This window comes from Pseudopodoces humilis, chromosome 1 (assembly GCF_049639895.1).
Source record: "Pseudopodoces humilis isolate 2021_Gansu_Grassland_sample_001 chromosome 1, ASM4963989v1, whole genome shotgun sequence".
NCBI lineage: Eukaryota > Metazoa > Chordata > Aves > Passeriformes > Paridae > Pseudopodoces > Pseudopodoces humilis.
In genome coordinates this window covers 4,096,542-4,117,562 of record NC_142200.1, presented here as the reverse complement: position 1 = coordinate 4,117,562, position 21,021 = coordinate 4,096,542, and the positions used below count along the sequence as shown (strand labels likewise).

Here is a 21,021-nt window from a genome sequence, read left to right as displayed (position 1 = left end):
TAAAATGCAAGAGTTAAGCCAGTAAAGCTGTCACATATTTCCGTCTTGTGCATTTGTATTAGAAAAGCAAATCACTGGAGATTGAATCTATTTTAGAAGGTGCTACAAAAGTTTTTTCAGCTGAGTGAGAACATAAAAAATATGCAGAAAGTGCTGCTTCCTCGGCATTCAAGCAAGGAGCTACTCTGTAGGTCTGGAACAGACAGAAGATAACTGTGCTTGTCTTGAAGGGTTATAAATCAGTCCTGACACAAAGTTCTTTGTTATTTCAAGTGAAGCTGCAGTGAAGCACAATTATTACTTGCTGAGAGCACACTGCATATTATAAATAATCAAAATATAAATATCCTGCCTTAAGCCAAACAAAATCCAATAATTTTATATTTCTAGAGACATCACACTCTTTCTAGATGAGCAACGTACCCTTAAGGTAACATTAAAAAGTTGAATGCATCCTTGACAATCATTGTTTTACTGATGGATTCTAATTTATCTGACACTATGCCCAGAACTATCACCTTTCATTGCTCCTGATCATAAATTAACTCATGCACACAACTGAGTTTGTTTCACTTGGAGAGTCTCCCTTCAATGTGGACATGAAAATGCCTATGATAAATATTTACAAGCTTATTCTAAAGATACTTTATCAAACAAGAGAAATACCTGAAATTAAAAAATGATTAAGTAACTCCACTGCAATACAATTAAAATTATCTTTACTGTTGATGTGGACACTGAGCCACTATTTTCACAGCACAAAATAATTTGTTTTCTTTTCTTATTATGATTGCAGACATTAAGCTACTTTTCCATCTCAGGCTCTGAGCATTTGCACAAAAACCTAAAAACTCCTCCAGAAGAGCTGGAACATGTTTTGCAAACCTCACCACCATGCTTTACAAGATCCTCCAAAACCAAAGCCTCAGCAGTTCACTGCTGAAAAGAACGTTAGGTGTTTGTTTAAAAATAACCAGGATTACCTTGCCATAGTAAGAAATGGCTTCTTTATATTTTTCTATGATGTCTTCAGGACTCAGGCAGTTCTTGGCACGTCCTATCTCAGCACTGGTATCTGCATTTATCCCGTTGGACGTCAGAGCACCTAGAACAGAACAGGGTCAGAAATGACCACAAGGGTTCTTGGCAAATGCTAAATATCTAAAAAGCAAGCTAGGGTATGCTAGGTATGACACAGAATACACAAAGTACACTTGCCCCACCTAGACAGAAAGGAAATAATTTTTCACTTAATAAGAAACAAATATATTCATGATTTTTAGTACTTATCTGAATGTTTGGACTATGAATAAAATAGAGATTGCTAAAATTATATTATGGCCACATCTGAATAGATGGTTTTAATCTTTGAACTATTCCTTCTTCTACTCTAAAACTGTGTTTCTAAACCACTTTTTTTCTTAGGAAAAAAAAGGCTCACACAAAACAGTAAGAAATTGGTTTTCTTACACAAAAAAGAAGGCAAGAGACAAAAGGGTCTATATAGGGATAGGAATTTGAAATAGATGCCAAGGAAATCTGGGATATTAAAAAGAAAATTAAAATTTTATTTTTAGAACTTGATTTTATTGAGGAGTTAACGTAATAAAAGTGAAAATACATCAAAGGTTTGGCACGGTTCAATACCTTTTTACGTATTACTTAATCTGTAGCATTATACTGTAATTTATTTAGGATTATACACAAATTTATTTCTTCAAGAGGTTTCTCTGCTAAAATGACAAAAAAATCTCTGTGTCTCAGAGCTGGCTCTAACTGTCAACAGACAGTTAAAAACTACTGTGAAAGGTATTTCTGAATATACTGAGAGAGCAGAAGGAATGTTTCCTTACATACTTAAATGCTAAGGCAACTTTTTTAATATGTTTATTAACCTTAAGGAATCAGACCAAGCACATGGAGTTTAAGAGTTTTTTTATGGAAGTGAAAGATGTTTGGTGACTGAGGGAATACCATGACACTACAGAACTACAGATGATCCTTTAGGTTGGACACTTCACAAATATTTTAAAATCCTCACTACTCATGGAAAGAAATCCTGTTGATTAGAATTTATGGAGACACGATCATGGAACTACAGCATTTATTTTGTGCCAGTTACCCTTCAGTCTCTGTAATTTCTCAAGATTTATAGCCAAAAACTGAAGCATCAGTTTCCGTATCAGGGATCACTACTAGTTTTGGCAAGTGGCAATAACTATCTATACAATTGCAAAACACATCAAATAATACAAGAAAATATTTTGGAAACATGCAGGAAAATAAATGTACCTGGATCAATGAGAACTTCTTGTGCCCCTAAAAGGAGGAACAAAAATGATTTTTTTCAGCCTTAAATAGAGCCAGCAAAGTAAGTTCTTACAATGTTTTATAACATTCAGGCTTGAACAAAATCTTTCAGATTTATCAGGATTATCACTGATACTGTGAAGGACTACCAATTATAATTCAAGTAGTCACCATATGCTAAATCTCATTTTGTCAATAAATAAATGTAAAAGTATATAAAGTTGCAATGAGTTCTAAGACACACTAAGAATTTCAGAATTTTCAGTGTATAATTTAAAGCCACATCTTCTTTCCTATATTGTTTTGGTTAGCAAGTTTCCATTACAGTCCACTTAGTATTAGTGACAGGACCTACAGTCTTTAAATCTCCTTGTGGGAGCTCATTTAATCTGCTGCATACTGTAGAATAACATTTCCAAGTCATTTTATCCCTTCTAATCATCATTCATTTCTCTCCACAGAATTTTCTGAATAATTGAGTCATGTCAATCCCATAAACCAGATTGTCCATGTAAGAGCTACCAAGAGTACTGCAGAGTTGTATTACCAGGTATGGAACCCCTCATTGCTCTAAACTTTGGTTAAACATGGCAATAAAATTGTTCATATCAAGGGTTAAGCAGTCAAAAATAATTATTTTATCAGCAAAACAGACCCTTCAGTTGATTTGCTCAGATTCCACACAAGTGAAGCAGAGATTTAAATCTAGACCCAAATATACACCAACACTTCACTCAGGTGTCATAATTCTGCCTGGGGAAAGAGGAAGGTCAGGCAACAATGAACTCCCAGCAAATAAAATCCAATAGAGAAATCCAGAACAGTCAGTGACCTAAGCATAAAGCAACCCAGACTCATCTTGTCTGACATACAAATCCCATAACTGATAAGACTACATCCAGATTTCCTGGCCAGGAGGAACTGAGCAAGTCAGAATTTTCCCTTACACTGAAGGCTGCTGAGATACATCCAGGAATTCACAGGGACACAGCCTAAACCTGCCCCCATACAAACAAAATGGTTTAGATACCTGAGAAGTCAAAGCTCCCTTTTCACAGAATCACAGAATGATTTGGGAAGGGACCTTAAAGACCATCAAGTTCCAACCCCCTGTCCACAGGCAGGGGCACCTTCCACTAAAGCAGATTGCTCAAAAACCCCATCCAACCTGACCCTGAACACTTCCAGGGATGGGCAGCCACGGTATAGAGCAGAAGCTCATTTGTATTTTGGAGCTTTCGTTCCAAAGTTGTTTCTACACAAAGCAGACACTCCATTTTCTGAGCAGCCAGGTCCCTGTGCTGTAGCCTAAAAATGCCAAATGATGGAAATCACAAGGGATTCTAGAGAAAGATGTTTCTCTTGGCTGGATCAGGGCAGGAAATGTCATCCTGTGAAGGCTGAAGTACAAGCACTATAAGAGGTGCAATTCCAGGTACTAGAGGAAATACTAAAGGTAACTGCTACATCTACATGCCTCAAAATCAGGCACAAATGGCAGTTCCAAGTGTGGCATTTCTTGAATTGTGAAGAATTTGGAAACCCTTTTTTTTTTTCTGGCTTTATCCCACATAAGGATTCAGTGGAATTTGTTCCCCAGATTAATCACTGCCCTCACAAAATCAATTACAGCAAAAGAGACTATAACCAAAGGTGCAGTCTGAAAAGATTTCAAATGAAAGGCACTGCAGAGTCAGGAATAGGTAATAAAAAGAAACTTTCAGAAAATTTTGTAGGAAAATGACATCACAGCAACAGCTGTTTGGCCAGAGAGCTCAGCAGTTCACACCTCAAAACACAGAGATCATAACCAGAGTTAGGAAACAATATCTTATGGGCCACAAAGTAATATTTCAGTCTGCAAAGGGTGACAAAAAAAACTGTAATCAGTTTTTCTTCATAGAAAAGCCCTTTGAAAAATCTTGTCATATGAAACTAAAACATTTGTAAAACGTTTTACACATTAAAAGTAACACTAACAAGTCTGCAAACTGAACTTTGAAATACAAGACAACTTAAATAGAAACCCAGCAAATATATACCCAAAACACATTCAATTATTCCGAGAGCTGTGACTTGTTACCTTTTTTAGTAACCAGGAGTACCCACGACAAACAAACAGTGCAATATCTCCTGATAAATATTCATTTAAAAGCAGACAAAGGTCACTAACCAGGTGAAACTGCAACAGCCAATGTAAAATGCATTCATAGGTCATGGGACCAAATGCACAGATTTTAATGACTGGATATTGTATAAAAATTAGTATTCTGTCCTGAAATAAGGTAATTTTACTATCACAATTATCTGATTTCAACACATGCAGTTTATAATAAAGGTAATAAAGCAAGTGTTTACTAGATTGTGACTTATAAAAAAATAAAGATGCGTGGTTGTTTCCTTTAGATGAAGGAATTAATTTTGACCACATTGCACACAAGAGAAATTAACACCAGCACTTAAACCCAGATATTTTTCAGCCCTGATTGAATGCATACACAGCAGCAGCTGTGCTGAGTTAGCCCAAAGGCCCATGTAGCTCACACTAATCAATGTACTCTCGTTTCCCTACCCCAGCCCAGCCTCTCCTGAAAGGCACAAAACCATTCAGGAGCTGTAACACCATGTGACAGGTGTCAGCTTATATGACAGGCTCATCTGCACAACCACAAAGGAGCAGAGAGGGTCACTGACCATCAGCTAAACACCAGTAACCAAATCAGAACTAACAGAGCTGTGTGGGAGTGCAGCCCAGCAGCTCAGGTACACGAGCAGCTCTTTACAGACAGGCTGAGGAGTCACCCCCTACAGGGATATGGGGCTCACTATAGGGAAAGAACATCTTGGGATTGTAGAAGATTCCTTCTGGGTTGTGGGGGACGAGTCAAAGACAAGGAGAAAGAGGGGCTGAGGCAGTTTAGGGAACAAGCATGGAAAAACAGAGGAGAGTGCATATATATGTGTGTGTGTGTTGGTCTAGGCACCAACAACTGGAATGGGATCTGGGTCTCAGCCTTGGGGGTTGAGGTGCCAGCAAGTGGTCCAATCCAGTGGCCAGCTCCTGGATAGACTGAGGCTGTGTGTTCTCTGTCTGTTCCTCCAGGCCTGCTGGGAATTCCTGCCCAGACCCCTGTCTGCCTGGGGACATGGATCTGCAGCAGCCTTGCCTCTCTCACACACACCACCAGATGTCTGAATGACAAGGAGTTCCATGTCATCCTTGTAGGCTGGATAAAGAGTAACTCCTTTCGCCTGCTTCTCCATCTGCTTAGCTCTGCTTGATGTCCCCCAGTTCTTCTCCTGGAAGAAATACTGAACCTTTGATTCCTACCCATCCTTTTTCACAATGTTCACTGTATTACAGATTGCTCTCATATTTCTCCTCAGCCATCTCTTTTGCAGTCCAAGAGTTTAGAAAAAGTATACTAAACCTCAAAAATTATGTTGGCCTATTGGCATTTCGTTAACAAAATTTATTTATTACTTGTTGACTTTAGAATTGCAAAAATCTCTGAATAAAATGTATCAAACTTAATTCTTTCTAATACATGCAGCCCTGTCAGATCATATTTTATAAAAACTGTCTGCATCTCTTCCAGCAAAATTCAAACTAACACTAACTAGACACTACTAACAATCAGGTGAAAAAATCAAAAGCTTTGCAATTCTATGCAAAGCACATGTGTTGACATTAACACCAAAACAGAAAAGTCATTGCAAAAGTCTAAAAACTATGAAAACAAATTCTTTCCTAAACCTCCCTCCTCTGATTAATCCTGCCATCTGTATAATTTTACAGAGTTAGCATATGGGGAGAAGTTTTCAGATGTTTAGTGGTGGCAAACAGAATAAAATCGAGATGACATCCTTACCTGGCCTGTGCCTGTTGCCTGCCTCAGCAGAAAGGGAACCTCCTTGAGCCCTGCGAGACCCAACTTTACCCCCAGTGCCACCCGGGTAGTGATAGATGACAGATGCTGAACACAACCCTTCAAGGGCAGCTGCAGAGAAAAGAAAAAAAAGCCAACAGATTAGTAGAGACATTTGCAAGAAGTGAAGTATCCTCTGGTAAAGGCCGTTTACACAAACAAAATATGCCTGAAACTGGAGGTCTAACGACAAAGGCCACAGTTAATTCTGAGATACAAAATGTGCTTTTCACCTCTGTGTTCACCCTCAGAGCTCCCATTGCCCCAACCCTACTGAAAGAATCTGCAGGAGTAAGAACTTGTCACAGTAGAGGAAGCTCACATGAAAAGCACTTAATCCAACCATTCTGTGGTTGCAATTCCACAAAACCAGGTAAGATGCCAAGAGAGCTGACCAAGGTAAGACCACTCTCTCATCACCTCCAACAGGTTCAAATCCATTGGGGGAGGTTTCTAGTGGCTAGGAAAAGGGAAACGTCATATTCTTTGAGAAGGAAGTACCAGCACAAATAGATCAACATCAGCTCCCTGGAGAGGCTACACAGAAGTCCTGCTGGAAGCACACAAAATGAAAGGTGTCCCTGAACAGCACACATCAATTTATTGAGGATAAATCAGTCTCTGGCAACTTCATTGCCTCCTATGAGGAGATGATAAGCTCAGCAGACAAAGGAACAGCAGTGGATGTTGTGTGTTTTGGCTTTCAAAACATCTTTGGACATGGTCACCCACTGAATGCTTGCAGCCAAATCAAGAAGATTGGGAGAGCTGGCCTATAAAATAGGTGGAAAATCAGCTGAACAGACAGACTCAAAGGCTTGTGATCAGCCAAATGGCTGCCTGGGACCAGTGGTGTCCCTCAGGGGGACTCATGCCTTCATTAAGTGCCTGGATGATTGCACCAGAAACTTCCTGTGTGACATCAGATTGGGGGGACAGGAGGGCAGGCCTTCAATGCAGAGAGAACTTGCCAGGCTGGAGATAGAGGCTGGCAGAAGCCTCATCCCAAAGCAAGGCTGGTGGGAGGCCAAAAAAAGGGTCAGGGGATTGAAGCTCCTGGCATATGAGAAGGAGAGAGAACTGGGCTTGCTCAGCCTTACAGAACAAGAGGCTGGAGGTTCATGTTCCTGCTGCCTTTAAAACAGCCACTGGGAAGGTAGGGAAGAGATGGAAGCAGGTGCTCCTCAGGGGTACAGTGACCAGCTGAGTGCCAACACAAATGGACACAGGAAGGTCTCCTTTAAGGTAGGACCAATTTATGTTTTATGGTTGGAGTTTTTCAAATTATAATCAGCAAAATGTTAGAAAAGGTTGCTCAAAGTCTGTAGAACTCATTAAATATGCCTGAAATTCCCCTGGACAGATCCTGAACAACCTGATTTAACTGGATGTGATATAAACAGATCAGACTTACAGACATATCAAATTTATTTACTTACTAACTTACAAAATTATCAGAATTACTTGGATTGGAAGAGTACTCTGGAGAATGCTGAGTAGAATTTGAGGAATCCTGAGCCATTTAAGTTTTTGGAATTGTAGAAGGAAAGAAGTGGGAGGTCAAAAGGTGTTAAGGTTTTCACAGTATGTAACCTACAGAGCCATTAAGAAGATAAATGGGTTTCCATGTGGAATGAGAAAGCTAAAAGCAGAACTGGTGACAGTGACTGTCCTGAAAGGGTATGAAACTGAGAAGCAGAAATTGTGCTCAAAGATCATTTGTATGGCAACTAAATAACAAAAAGCAGGTATGAAAAAAAAAAAAAGGAAGGAAAGGATGGAAGAAAGGCAGAGGAAGAAAGCAAATCCTAAAACAGAACATGAAAGGAAATTATGCCAGTGGAAGTTTAACACTTGCAGCTTTGGGAGATGTAAAGGCAAAAATCTTTTCCTAACAGTCCACAGTGGACATCCATAGGAAATATTTTTAAAACACCTATACAATTCAGTGAAAAAAATCAAATACTTTCCAAAGAATCATTAAAAAATCAGACACATTTTCTTTTTTAAGTACATGCTTTTCTACAGTAACACAATTTATCAGTAACACAGTTTAGGTTTTCCTAAACACATTCCTTTCTTATGTCTTATTGACCAATTTTTGCTTCAACCCAATTTTTACTCACACCTGATATCCAGATTTTGGTCACTAAAATCGTTACTGCTTTTCACAATGAGTAAGGAAATTACAGAGGATAATTTGATTCACTTGGGTTTAGCTACTGACACCACCTAATCCTACCTCCAAGCCACAGGAAGTCGTTGACAGAGCGCAGCAGTTCCACTGCCATGTGATAATGCACCAAGGAATCCTGAAGCATCCCAGCCTGCAGACACAGGTCTCCCACATGCTTCCGCATCCGGCCCTGGCAGCGCTTCTTGTAGTGTCTGCAAAATGAAAGGTGCACTTCAGTTACTGGCAGGGAATGCTTCTCTGGGGTAAAAAACACCTAAAGCAGTTTTCTTTCCTCCTTAATAGCAGATCAACATTAATTTACTCTCTGCCTCTACGGGAATATGAATGCTAACTACCCTAATATGCAAAAGGACCAACAATTTTAGGATAGTGGAAAAAAGCAACGTATCACAGGTTTTGGCTACACAGCGTTTACACAGTGTCTAAGGTTGAAATCCAAGATGCAACCAAAAGTATTCTATTACCAGCTGTTAAAACCAGGTGGGGCAGTGTTCTTTATCTCTTGTATGACCCATCCCTCATAACTCCAGGGAGATATCTTCTGTTCATGGGCCATTGAGTCTCACTGCAGGACTGATAAAATGACATCATCCCATTGTGAGATGCTCCACCGAGGGGGAGGAGCCAAGCGTTCCTACCTGGATATAATCTGAGACTTGAAATAACCACAGTCAGCCTTTTTCCACTGGATTCCCAGAGGAAGACTAGACTGTTCTACATCAACACCAGACTTTCAGAGGAAATCTACACCCTTCTACAGGATGACTGCTTCAACAGAACCATGTCTGTTGCTCCAGGAGGACTGCAGCCAACACTTAATCGGACTGCTACCAACACCCTAACCAACAGGGTGTCAGGTTGTATTCTGACTCTGTCAGTGTTTTTTGTACTACTGCATTTTATTTTAATTTTCCTATTAAGTAGTAGGGGGTTTTTTATACATACTGCTCAAGAACTGCTATTCCTACTCCCATATCTTTGCCTTAGAGCCCCTTAATTTTAAAATTATAATAATTTAAAGGGAGGGTGGCTTACATTTTCCATTTCAAGGGAGGCTCTTGCCTTCTTTAGCAGACACCTGTCTTTTCAAACCAAGATACACAGCTAGAGTCACATGCCCTGAAAACCTCCAAAGCAAGGCTCCTGCAGACTACAGTGAGTATTTGGCTGCCTGTCCCTAGCTGATATGCTGCTTTTTTGCTTTCCTAGGACACCCAAAAGCTCATTGTTAATCCAGGGTGGTTCTGCCTTCTTCCTTTCCCTCAGTAGGGGATGGATTGTTCTTGTGCTTTCAGGAAACTGTTCCTGAATAAGTTCCACAACTCCATGGATGGTACTCATAGCATCCCTCACATTTTGTGTCTGAGCATATTAAATGTGACCTTTCCAAAATCCTGCTCTGGGCCTCTGCTCTCCTCTGCTGGGACCCTCTCCACACACAGCCCAAAGGTATCAGGGGCCCAGAACCCCCTAAACACTCCCCCCACTCCCCAGACCTCACAAACCTCCCCCTGTTCCCAGCCCCTTCTTTTAAAGGGATGATGAGTGAAAAAGCACCATCATTTCAGGCAACAGCTGACAGGGTTTCTCCTCCTACTCTATTTTTACGTGTTAAAATAAATGATGATGTTCTTCCCAAATGAACAAACAAAGCCTGTTGAATATATCCAACAGACACCTTGGTACAGCTGAAAAGGCAACTTGGGCAAAAATCTGTGTGATAAAGGCACTAATCCTACTATTGTATTTTTTTTTTAGTATGTTTCAGCTAAAGAAACATAACAGATGCAAAGCAAGACACTGGACTTGGAAAACACATCATGGTTTAAGTGACAGTTCAGAACAACTCTCCTCTCTCAAGTCCATGAACAATCCTCCTGCTCTCCCTTCTGCAAAAGTTTTCCCTGACAAGATTGTCCTTGCACTATAATTATAAAATTCCTTCATGAGTAAGAAATTTAAATGCCAACTTAGATATTTTATTAATTTATCTACGTTACTTTCAATAGTATATCTTGTTGTTCTAACAGCGTCTTCTAAGTACATACAGAGAGGTATGCAAATTCACTTTCCACACGGCACTCAGGAAAAATAAACTCTAATTTCTTCAAATAGTTTAAACTAAAATAAAAGTCTATCAAAAATGAAATTTTAATTAGGAGAATTGCTGCAGATGTCATTCTTTATTCTATACATGAAGTCCAAAGAATCTGGTAAAAATACAAAGAACCATCTTGGGTTGACATAGTTGCAAATTTTGAGCTTCTAGGAGATGTAGTGATACTTTTTCAATTTAATTAATTTCATCAGAAAAGCTGTTGAACAGGTTTCCCAGAGAAGATGTGGATGCTCCATCCCTGGAAGTGTCCCAGGCCAGGTTGGATGGGGCTTGGAGCAACCTGGTCTAGTGCAAGGTGTTCCTGACCATGGCAGAGGGGTTGAAACGAGATGATCTTTAAGGTTTGTTCCAGCCCAAACCAGCCTGTGACTTTTTAAAAAAAGTTAACAGAACTATTTGAACTTAACTTTAAACAAAAAAGAAATTTAAAAAAACCCTAGGGTTACACACACTCTCCAGATGCTGAACTCTTATTCCTAGAGTGAGACCTAAATACAAGAGGAATACCAATGTTATGGAATGAAACCAGGTTTGGGGCTGTGGGGTTTTTTTTCAAGCAAAGAACTTCCCAGAAGACCCTAAACATAAACCGAAATGTCACTGAAATAATCTGTCAGGCATCTGAACAAACTGTCTTCATGAAGTCTGTAATGTAGAAATGATAAAAGAAAAAGAGGCACAGAACATATTAAATGTAAGGGTAGGAATAAGGACATTAATTTATTTCCTTTAGATTTGAAGGCAGAAAGGCCAGAAGGAATGGCAAGAATCCAAACAATTACATGCCACTGGTTTATTTGCCTTCAAGGCTATCAGTTTGGCCTGTGTAGTTTACACCAAAGAGAAGCATCTTTTCAGGCACCACGTAATGTCTTATTCCTTGCAGTTGGTTTGGAAAAGGGAGATAAAGTAACTGATTTATATGGATGGGGGACAGAAACTGAAAGAGAAAATATACAGAAGTAGAGACAATGGCCTTATAAAAATTAAAGAGAAAAGCTATCAGAACCAGTGTTATTGTCTACCAAAAAAAGTGGAAATAATGAAAGAAGACAAGAAATATGTCTCCTATTGCTTTTTTCCATCTAAAAAAGTTACAATACCTATATAAATGTTTGCACTTCTCTGATCTATCACACCATATTCACAATTGATTTGAGGGTGTTGGCATTAAATGAAGCTCAATACAACTCTTGTTCTTTATTTAGATGTGTCAGGAATTGAAATATTTGTCTTATTTTTCAACTAGCCTGTATTTTATAGATATTTTAAAAACAAAAATGCAAGAAAATTCAAAGTGAAAGCTAAAGTTGCTCTTTATGAACTATGGAAGGGCACCAAATCTTACCAAGATTTCAGTCTGAGCTTTGAGTTATAGAAAAATAACTCATCAAACAGTTCCTTCATAATCTGGAATCAGCATTGCACAAGAGAGTTTAAATTGATTATAAATCAGATTTTCCTACTCTGTGCACTCCAGATTGAAAATAGCATTGTAAATGTTATATTGCTTTAACTGGTTTGGTTTTTTTATTTTTTGGTTTTTATGTAAGTAGTGGAATTGGAGAATCACTGTTTCCTTACATAGCTATAATTCCTTTCAAAGATGCCACTGCTCCCAATTCCCTGTCTCTACACTTTCAAGCAATCTTTATGTTTATGGACAAATTAAAGTTCTTATTCTCTCAAAACTAAACTTTATAAGTGTTCGTTCAGATTTTCCAGCTAGCAGATGATTAAGTTCATAAATATGAGTCATACAGCAAAGGAAAAGAGATGATGCCTGACTCCTAAATCAAGACCTGATACCAGAATAGTTTTGATCACACAGCCTCACCACCAGGTCTTCCTTAACATATTTCTGCTGCTGATTTATGCCCATATCAATATATCTGAAGTTTGAAGGCATTTATTCACCCAGACATCAATAAACATTGCTCATAAAAACACTGTTCTCTGGGAAACTCTCCTTATTTATAAAGAGATAATTTATTCCTGGTGATGAAGAAATTTACTATTAATTATTCAAGGACTGCTTTCATTCCACCTGTTATTAGGCTCTTTAAGGTATTGCCAAAACAGGATCCATCTCCTACAGTCCCTGCAAGTCAATGCCATCCTCTTGGAAAATATTCTCTCACTAATTATAGAGCAAGTTTGCACCAAACAAATGTATAAACTGTTTCTTAATTAGGCACTCACAATTAAGTACAATAAAATCAATTACTTCAAGTATATCCAAAAAGACAAAAGGCAAAAACTTCACTGAAATGAAACCCACTCTCCACAAACTGCAAAACTTAATCTACTTCACATTTGGGAAGCCTATTTTTAAAAAAATCCAGTATCTACAACATCAGGCCCTTAAAATCATGTCCAAGGGACTCATTGTTTCTTCAATGTATCCTGGGGTACAAATTTAATAAGAAAAAAGTCCTATGTGCATATATATTCATATACATAAGTGTGTGTGTGTATATATATATATCAGCATAAAATGATGATTGTTCATTTTAATACTAAGCTAGTTTTGCTTCACAGCTTTAGCTGAAAAACCTGAAGTGAGAAGCTTATAGATATCTTCTCTGCAATTTATTTTTTATTAAAACACTGTTTAAATATTTCTGCTCTCTCCTGCTTAATCCTAATCTATTTAGGGACACATAAATTAACAACTATTTCCTCTAGGATAAGAGGACAACCTTTCTCTAGGCCAGTTCCTTGCAGCATCCTACTGCCAAGGGCAGTTCATATTAATTTTCCCACGAGAAGACCATTTACAACATTAAATTTCAAAGAAGCACCCAAAGCCTCCCCCTACAAACCCTCTCCTGAGTGCGATGCACTCAGAACCATGCCCAGGGAAGGCAGTGCCACCTCATGCAGGACCAGCCAAGGAATGCTCTTTGCTGTCAGTCACCCAAACTCCTCTTCTGAAGGGCCTCACCACAGGGAAAAATTCCACAGACTACAGAACTAATTCAAAATCTCATTTTCTAAAATTAGTTGGGTTAATTCTCCACCAAACATACTCTTATATTCACAGGAATCACCACAATCATGACCCATCACCACTGCTACTACTTCAAAGTGGAGGACAATAAATCTGGCCCAGGAACTACGAACAACTCCATTTCCTTTTCTGCCTCATTTGCTCGATAGGATATGTGCTTTATTCTTTCATCTCCAGATCTTTTCTAGAATCCCAAGATAATTTTATGGAAAATTCAGTGCAACAGAGTTATATTTCAGGACAGAATTTATTTTCACTACAAACCATCCAGAAACAAGTTTGACTTTCTGGATCCTCAAAATTTGGCTAAATTTACAAACAAGAAACATGCAAAATCAATTCTCAAAAGTGTATTCATGCAAAATGCTCCAACAAAAATTTCCATCAAGTTCTACTAATTCCAATTAGCATGCAGAGCTATAGAGATCACCAACCATAACATTATCCAGACTTAGAGACACAGCTACAGCATTGGATCGACTGCCAGAACTTTTGAATTTGGAAATCAAACACAGGCAGCAATAGCTTCATGGCTTTGGAGTTTAAAAAATAAAGCAAATTCCAGAGGCCAGCAGCCATCTAAGCAGACTATGTGTGTCCTACAAAAAAACTCAGCATTGCTACCAAATATAATTGCCAAACGTGCCAAAAGGGGGCAACTGCAGTGGTGAGGCTCCAGGCAGCAATTATTTTTGTGTGTACTGAAAAAATAAAAGATAAAAAGCAACACTAAAATATGCAATGAAGGTGAAGTGGAGAGGCAGAACATGGGAAAAAAGCTAACTACTTTCAAAGATACACAATCACATCCTACCTTTTTAGACCCAACAACAAACTCACAGGGCAGTATGAGAGAAAAAGGGGGGAAAAAAAACAGAAAGGAACAAAACAGAAATTAGAAAGACAGAGAACAGAAAGAAAATTAACAGCCACATACACATACTGAGATCATCAACTTTGATAAATCAGTGCACAAATCCCAGCTATGACACCATGTAGAGAAAGGCACATCTATAAACAGGGCCCTACATCCTCATCCCTTCACAGCATTAAATGATGCCAGTGTTAAAAAAATAAAGAACCTAAGACACAAACTGACGTAAACAACATTAAAATGAGCTTATCCAACTAGATTTACAATCATACTTAGGTATGCTTATTTTTAGCTGAAAACAAATAAAATAGAAAAGTTAAAACAAGTGGGATTTTCAGTATTTCTGGCACATATGTTTCCTAGTTTTCAGTTTGTAGGATGTTTTTATCATGAGAACGTGTCTTTCCATTGTTCTCCATCAATCCCCCAGCCTCTACAAATAACTATCAAGTGCAACTGATTTTAAAAACTTTTTCAATTATCCTCAGGGGCCCTGTGACCACATAAATATTTTGTCCAATTTACAGCCAAAGAAACAGAAAAAATACATCAATTTGCCAAAATCCCCTGTTGGCTTAATGATCCAGGAATTAAACCAAGGTCAGCATTTCAGTTCTACCATTTCTGTTTAACAGGACAACCCTTCTTCAAAATATTTTAGGGTTTAACCCATTATTTTTAATATATAAAGTTCTCCACCAGACAAATAAAGTTCTTCTACACACAAAATTCAGTGAGTTCATGTATGTCGTCATCTCAGTCAGTTCTGGGAGTGCATCTCTCCTGCTCATTACACAAGCAACTTGCAAAGGACAAAGATGATCCTCACTTTTCTCAAGAATTACCTTATTTGAAATAATAATTCATCTTCCTAATTTATGAACTTTGCATCTTAAAAGAAGCCAATCAGTTGGCTTCCATGGCAATTATCATGTAACCAAGTTAATGAAAGTCTTCTAACTGGGTGAGGGAGAAGATCAGGTTTACATATATAGCCCTGATCATCATGTAAGTATTAACCCTAATATTTCACCATAAAATACTTGGAGAAGAGTATATTTTAAGATACAAACTGTGTTCAGTAGTTTCAATTAGTCTTCAAATCTCGTGATCAGAATTATGTGGCCCATGTAAATTCTTAACATATTTGCTCTCAATCTATGATCCCAATAGCTCCAGGCTACAGCTGCACCACACCTTTAATTAGACATTTGCTACACACTGCCATTTAACTTCCAGTTTAGAAGTTATAGGAAAAGATGTGCTTATTTAGCCTAAGTAGGCATCCACAATTACAGAAGCAAAGACATACCCACTGCTACAAGAACAGTGTTTTTTCTTTGCCATCTATTTAATAGAGAACATTTGTGCTTTTTAAGTAATTAGCTGCACACTGACTGGGAGGTCAAGATACATGATATACAAAAACTGCAAATAGACAGAAAGTATATAAAAAAGATCAAGGGACTTTCTTTACCTTTAACCTTTCAGAAATTTCCACCTGTTGTAGAAAAAGCTGTTTCATTTGCTTCAATATCTCAATATCATCATGTTTTTATTTCTTTCTGTAAAATCAGTATGCTGACAGACTCAAAACCAATAAAGTAGCAAAAGTTGCTCTACAAGAAGTTCTCATACCATTTCCTGCATTCAAAAAACCTTGAGCCCTCCCTGAACAGAATTACAAATCCAATCTTGCAAAAACAGAAACTGGTCTCTAGCGGAGAAGGTCCTTCCTAGCCCTGTCTCTCCCTGGTATGCAATGCTATCCCTTAATTAGTCAACCTGTCACTACAGAAGGGAATGTGCTAAAATAAAATCCTGTGAACTGCAATCCAAGCAATAAAAAACTCACAAGTAATAAAATGCAATGTTATTATCACCAGGTCACATCCAAAGACCTTGGCTTGAAAACATAAGTTAGTTTAATAAACTGATCTGTGTTCAACCTTATTCCATGGACCTGAGTTTCTGCTTTAGAACAGAGGGAAGAGAAGCATCAGGCTACATGAAAAGTGCCTAGAAAAGTTCCTGTGCAGAGAAGCTAGAAATACATTTTCGTTCAGCTTTCTGAAGCTTTAATGTATAAATTCTGAGTTTTAAAACAATCGGAAATACTAAACTCCACAGCAAAATAGAACTGAAGAACTTTCTTATTATGGAACTGAAAAATTAGAGTATTTAACACCTTTTCCTTGAGCAGTTCAGTGCAGCAAACATTTCAAGTACATCCATTGATCCAGACTTACTGAAAACCTCTTTGGTATTCAAACCTCCCAGCAAGGGTATGTGCAGAGCTGAGCCAGTGATTAACTCTGGATAAACCCCTGTGTCTACACAGGCAGGGTCATACACCTTCCATTTTGCAAAGAACTGAAGCATCACACAGAATCTGTTTGAGCTCCTCACTGCAAGAGCATCAAATACCTGCTTGGAGATGTGTGGGCACACACTCTAGTGTCACTCAAGCTCCCCACCAGCTCAGAACTTTACAAGGAGTATTTCCCACTAGTTACAACACAGTTACTGCTCAGAAATAAGTTGTTTATCTAAGGAGCCAATTTCCAAACTACAGTTTTTTAGAAGATGCAACTGAACATCAGAATTCATTCTGATTTTGAGATTCTTGGGCAACAATTGACATTTTCTACTTATACGGAACAGGAAATTTTGATTACATTCATCCAAATTTCATTCAAAGTGAGTGATTAAGGACAAAATTCTAAAAAGGCTTGTCCAGTCTACACAACTTTACCACCCATGTACAAAAATCAGTACCACAGTAATTCATATTGATAACTGAATAATAGTACAGGGACAAACCAGGGACCAACAAGTCAGCACCAGTTTAAGTTCCCACAAAAGAGAAGCAGGACACTGGGGTACTGATGGTCCTTCAAGCAACCACAGATAATTTAACAAAATGCTTCAAACTAATTAGAAACCTAGAATGCTTTCTTCCTGTTTCCAAGGCCAGGACTAAATATGCAGTCGGAGCTGATTAATGTGATCTAAAAGCTTCACAAACCTGTCTGGACACCTCTGAGCTTTTATATACACTAATAATCTCTGCTGGCATCCCTACATACAACACAGATATGAACACTACTACACTACAGTGTTTCCCCATCTCTGTCTGCCAGGACAAAAGGTGGTTGCTTCCATCCCCTGGATTTGACTGCAAACAACAGAGTAAAAGAGATTTTGCACCTGCCTGTAGTTCTCAAGCCAGAATAACTTATCCCGTGCACAGAATTATGCAACACTCAAATCTGACAGATGAGTATGCAAATGAGAAGGAAGGAAAAATGGAGGGAGAAAACTCCAAAATACAAAAAAAAAAAAAAAAAAAACCAAAAAAACAAAACAGGTAGCAAAACAAGACAGGTAAAAAGCAATAACGAATAATTACATAAAATAAAGAAGGACAGGGAAAGATGCTGGACTTCATCATCAAAATAAATAGTCATTGTCTCACAAAATGAAAAAGTAAACAGAGGTTTAAAGGGAAAGAATACAGTAAGTAGGATTAGTCAAATACTACTCAATATGATATAAAAATAATTTCATGGACTCTAACCAAATTTTTTTATTAATAATGTATATCTATAAAACACTGGAAGTTTTCCAGCAAAATGTCTCATTACAGCAGAATCTGTCAAACCATTCCTGTGACTTCTTCCTGCTATTTGATGAGCTTCATCAATTAAATGTACATATATAAACAAGCTTAGAATCTCAAATATGGTGAAACTGTGTGTTAAATTCTCTTAAAACAGAAAGACACAGAAAGATAAGGGCACATCCTCTGCTGAAACAAGGCTCACTTTGTCCCTTCTAATAGGCTTATTCTAAATGCTGGCAATTGTCATAGATGTGTTTTTTAAGACCTGCGACCTGACAAAAGTAGCTGCTTACCTACTATCAGTGTCCAGACCTACAAAATCCTTCTTCTCAAAAGGAACACAGAGGAGGGGGATCTTGTCTCCAGACTTATCAGTGGCTCTGTCAAGACGCTTGGACTCCAGTACTATGAAGAGGGACTCGATAAAATCTTCTATTCTCTTCTCCACAGTTTCACACTGGTCATAACTGGGATAAAACGCCACATCTGTGCGGGGCTGCTCTGCAATCTCTCCTTGAAGCCCGAAGACAAACAACCGGGAATCATAGAGAGTAGAGCCATACATTTCCTTCTGAAGATGGAATTTTTCAAAAGTCTGAGGCCATTCCTTTGCTGAAGAACACTCTGTGATAGTGATCAGCCCCACGACTTTGCGGTGTGTCTGAAAATCCCCCCACTCGTTGTTCTCTGGGGGATAATGGTGCCTGTATCGGATGTAGAGCACTCGCTGCGAGTCGCGCACATTAACTTGGCTCACAGCTGAAATCCGCTTGTAGATCCTGAAAAAGCTCTCTTCAGGTACAATGCCAACGGGCTGAACAACAACCAGGAGGGTCTGATGATCCTCAGCACACTGCATGTAGTCAGGAACACTCATTTTGCATCAACTGTGGGCTAGTGAAAGAAAAATGCATATTATTTGTTAATGTTCAGAAGCACATGGGATTGCTGAATCAAACGAGGGTTTCGATGCTAAACATTTGCACCCTAAATATATGTGCTACAATACCACTATTTGCTTCATTATTTTACTAAATCTTCAGCCATGCAACCTACTGATGTTACATTGTGACATTTAGTCACCTATCAAATAAAAATCTGTAAATAAGTATTTTCCAAGTGAATCTCACTCTCTGTGCAGCTACACAAGCAAGCCAACTCACAAAAGTCTCTACCACAGCCACTGGGCAAAAATACCAGCTCAGGAGAGCCTGTCAGACTCAGGCTCTTAAGTCTCATTTTCTTGGGGAAATATGCAAAATTGTGTGGAGACATGAACAGGTACCAAATTGGGATCACCAAACTTTAGATAGTTGTCAGTGCTTGCACATGGCCAAGCAGAAGAAAATCAGGACCAGAACACCTATTCTTGAAGAAAAGTGAAGTCTTGCTTTCTCAAAACACACACGGGTAAGAACCAGGCAATGTTTTCTGCCTTTACATTTAACTATTTAGAATGCCTTTTTTCCTGAGCTTTCTAAAACCGATTACTGCACTGCAGCTGAGTCTTGAATGAAGATGCACATCCCTGATATCTTTCATTTCTGAGACCTGCTGGACCCCATGGTTCCCTTTGTGAACTTCAGCTCCAAAGTCCTGAACCGTACATACCACCAAAAAACACAAAAAAACCAAACCTCCACAAAAACAAACACACGGACAAAACAAAACAAACGCAGCCCAGCTTTTAGGCTCGACACCATTGGTTTTACAAGCAGAACGACGAGTTCCGAGCCCACGGGGACACAAGTGACAGAGAAGCAGCTGCCTTGAGGACACGGGCTCCTCAGAGCGACAGACTGTACCTCCCTTCTCCCACCGCACTGCCCGGGGGCTGCCCAGCAGCCCCATTCCCAGGGTGCAGCCCCATTCCCAGGGTGCAGCCCCATTCCCAGGGTGCAGCCCCATTCCCAGGGTGCAGCCCCATTCCCAGGGTGCAGCCCCATTCCCAGGAGAGCAGCCCCATTCCCAGAGTAGCAGCACCCTCTTGACACTTCCCCCCGGCAGAGGCCGCAATGGGTAGGAGCTCGCCCCTTTCCCTGTCCCCGGCATGTGCCGCTTTGGGCCGGCCAAATTTAGCAAGTAAAACGAATAAACTGCAGAAAAGACAGGCGCAGCAGAGGCGCGGAGGAGGCGCACAACCCCTGAGCCCCGTCAGGGGCAGCGAAAGGCGCGGGGGAGCTGCTCTGGGGGGAGCGGCTGCCGGGTGGTAACCGGGGAAGGGACACTGACAGCCCGGGTAGGAGCCGGTCTTTGGGCCCGGGGGCGGGCGGTAAGCGGGGAGGCGGCACTCACAGCCGGGATAGGAACCGCTCTGGGACGGGGAGACGGGGCTGCCGGGCGGTAAGCGGGGAAGCGGCTGTAGGGCGGTAAGCAGGGAAGCGGCACTCACAGCCGGGACAGGGGACGCGGCTGCCGGGCGGTAAGCGGGGAAGCGGCACTCACAGCCGGGACAGGGGACGCGGCTGCCGGGCGGTAAGCGGGGAAGCGGCACTCACAGCCGGGACAGGGGACGCGGCTGCCGGGAGGTAAGCGGGGAAGCGGCACTCACAGCCGGGACAGGAGCCGCCCCGCTGCCGCCGGAACTGACGGCAATGGCCGCTCCGCCCCGCATGCGCGGCGGGCCATGGCGGGATAGTCGTGAGGGGAGAGCGGTGATTCTCTGTCGTCGTCTGCGGTGCTGCTCCTGGTGCTTCCACGGGGACTGGAAGCCTTTGCCTGTAAACACGAGGCATTCCTCAAAGAGGAACGCGTTAAAATGAGTGAATGAATGATTCACCTAGATACTGAATTTCAGCCGACTGTGTATGAAAACTTAAAGGGCTCTAGCCCTTAGAACGAAGTGAGCCTTCCTGGCATTCCCAAATCCCGAAACTTGTCTGGTGTCGTAGAATCCTCCAGTCCAAGTGTCAACCCAGCACTGCCACTGTTATCCCTAAACCACATCACCTAAC

The 21,021-nt window shown here is 40.0% G+C and overlaps 1 protein-coding gene across 3 annotated transcripts in view; it reads right to left on the bottom strand.

Annotated features, from left to right (window-relative positions):
• TRAPPC9 (trafficking protein particle complex subunit 9) overlaps window positions 1-20,645 on the bottom strand; it is a 441,139-nt gene extending 420,494 nt beyond the window's left edge. The window contains exons 1-6 of one of the 3 annotated variants that reach the window (XM_014257635.2): window positions 20,619-20,645; window positions 18,361-18,961; window positions 8,482-8,627; window positions 6,183-6,311; window positions 2,293-2,319; window positions 984-1,105 (exon numbers count right to left, since the gene is read on the bottom strand). In XM_014257635.2, coding sequence (XP_014113110.1) covers window positions 984-1,105; window positions 2,293-2,319; window positions 6,183-6,311; window positions 8,482-8,627; window positions 18,361-18,944 — 1,008 coding nt within the window. In that variant the 5' untranslated portion in view covers window positions 18,945-18,961; window positions 20,619-20,645. Of the gene's footprint in view, window positions 1-983; window positions 1,106-2,292; window positions 2,320-6,182; window positions 6,312-8,481; window positions 8,628-18,360; window positions 18,962-20,459; window positions 20,558-20,618 lie in introns of those variants that run through there. The other 2 variants (XM_005516888.3, XM_014257640.2) reach the window with 2 other exon arrangements.
• Between the last annotated feature and the right edge of the window lie 376 nt (window positions 20,646-21,021).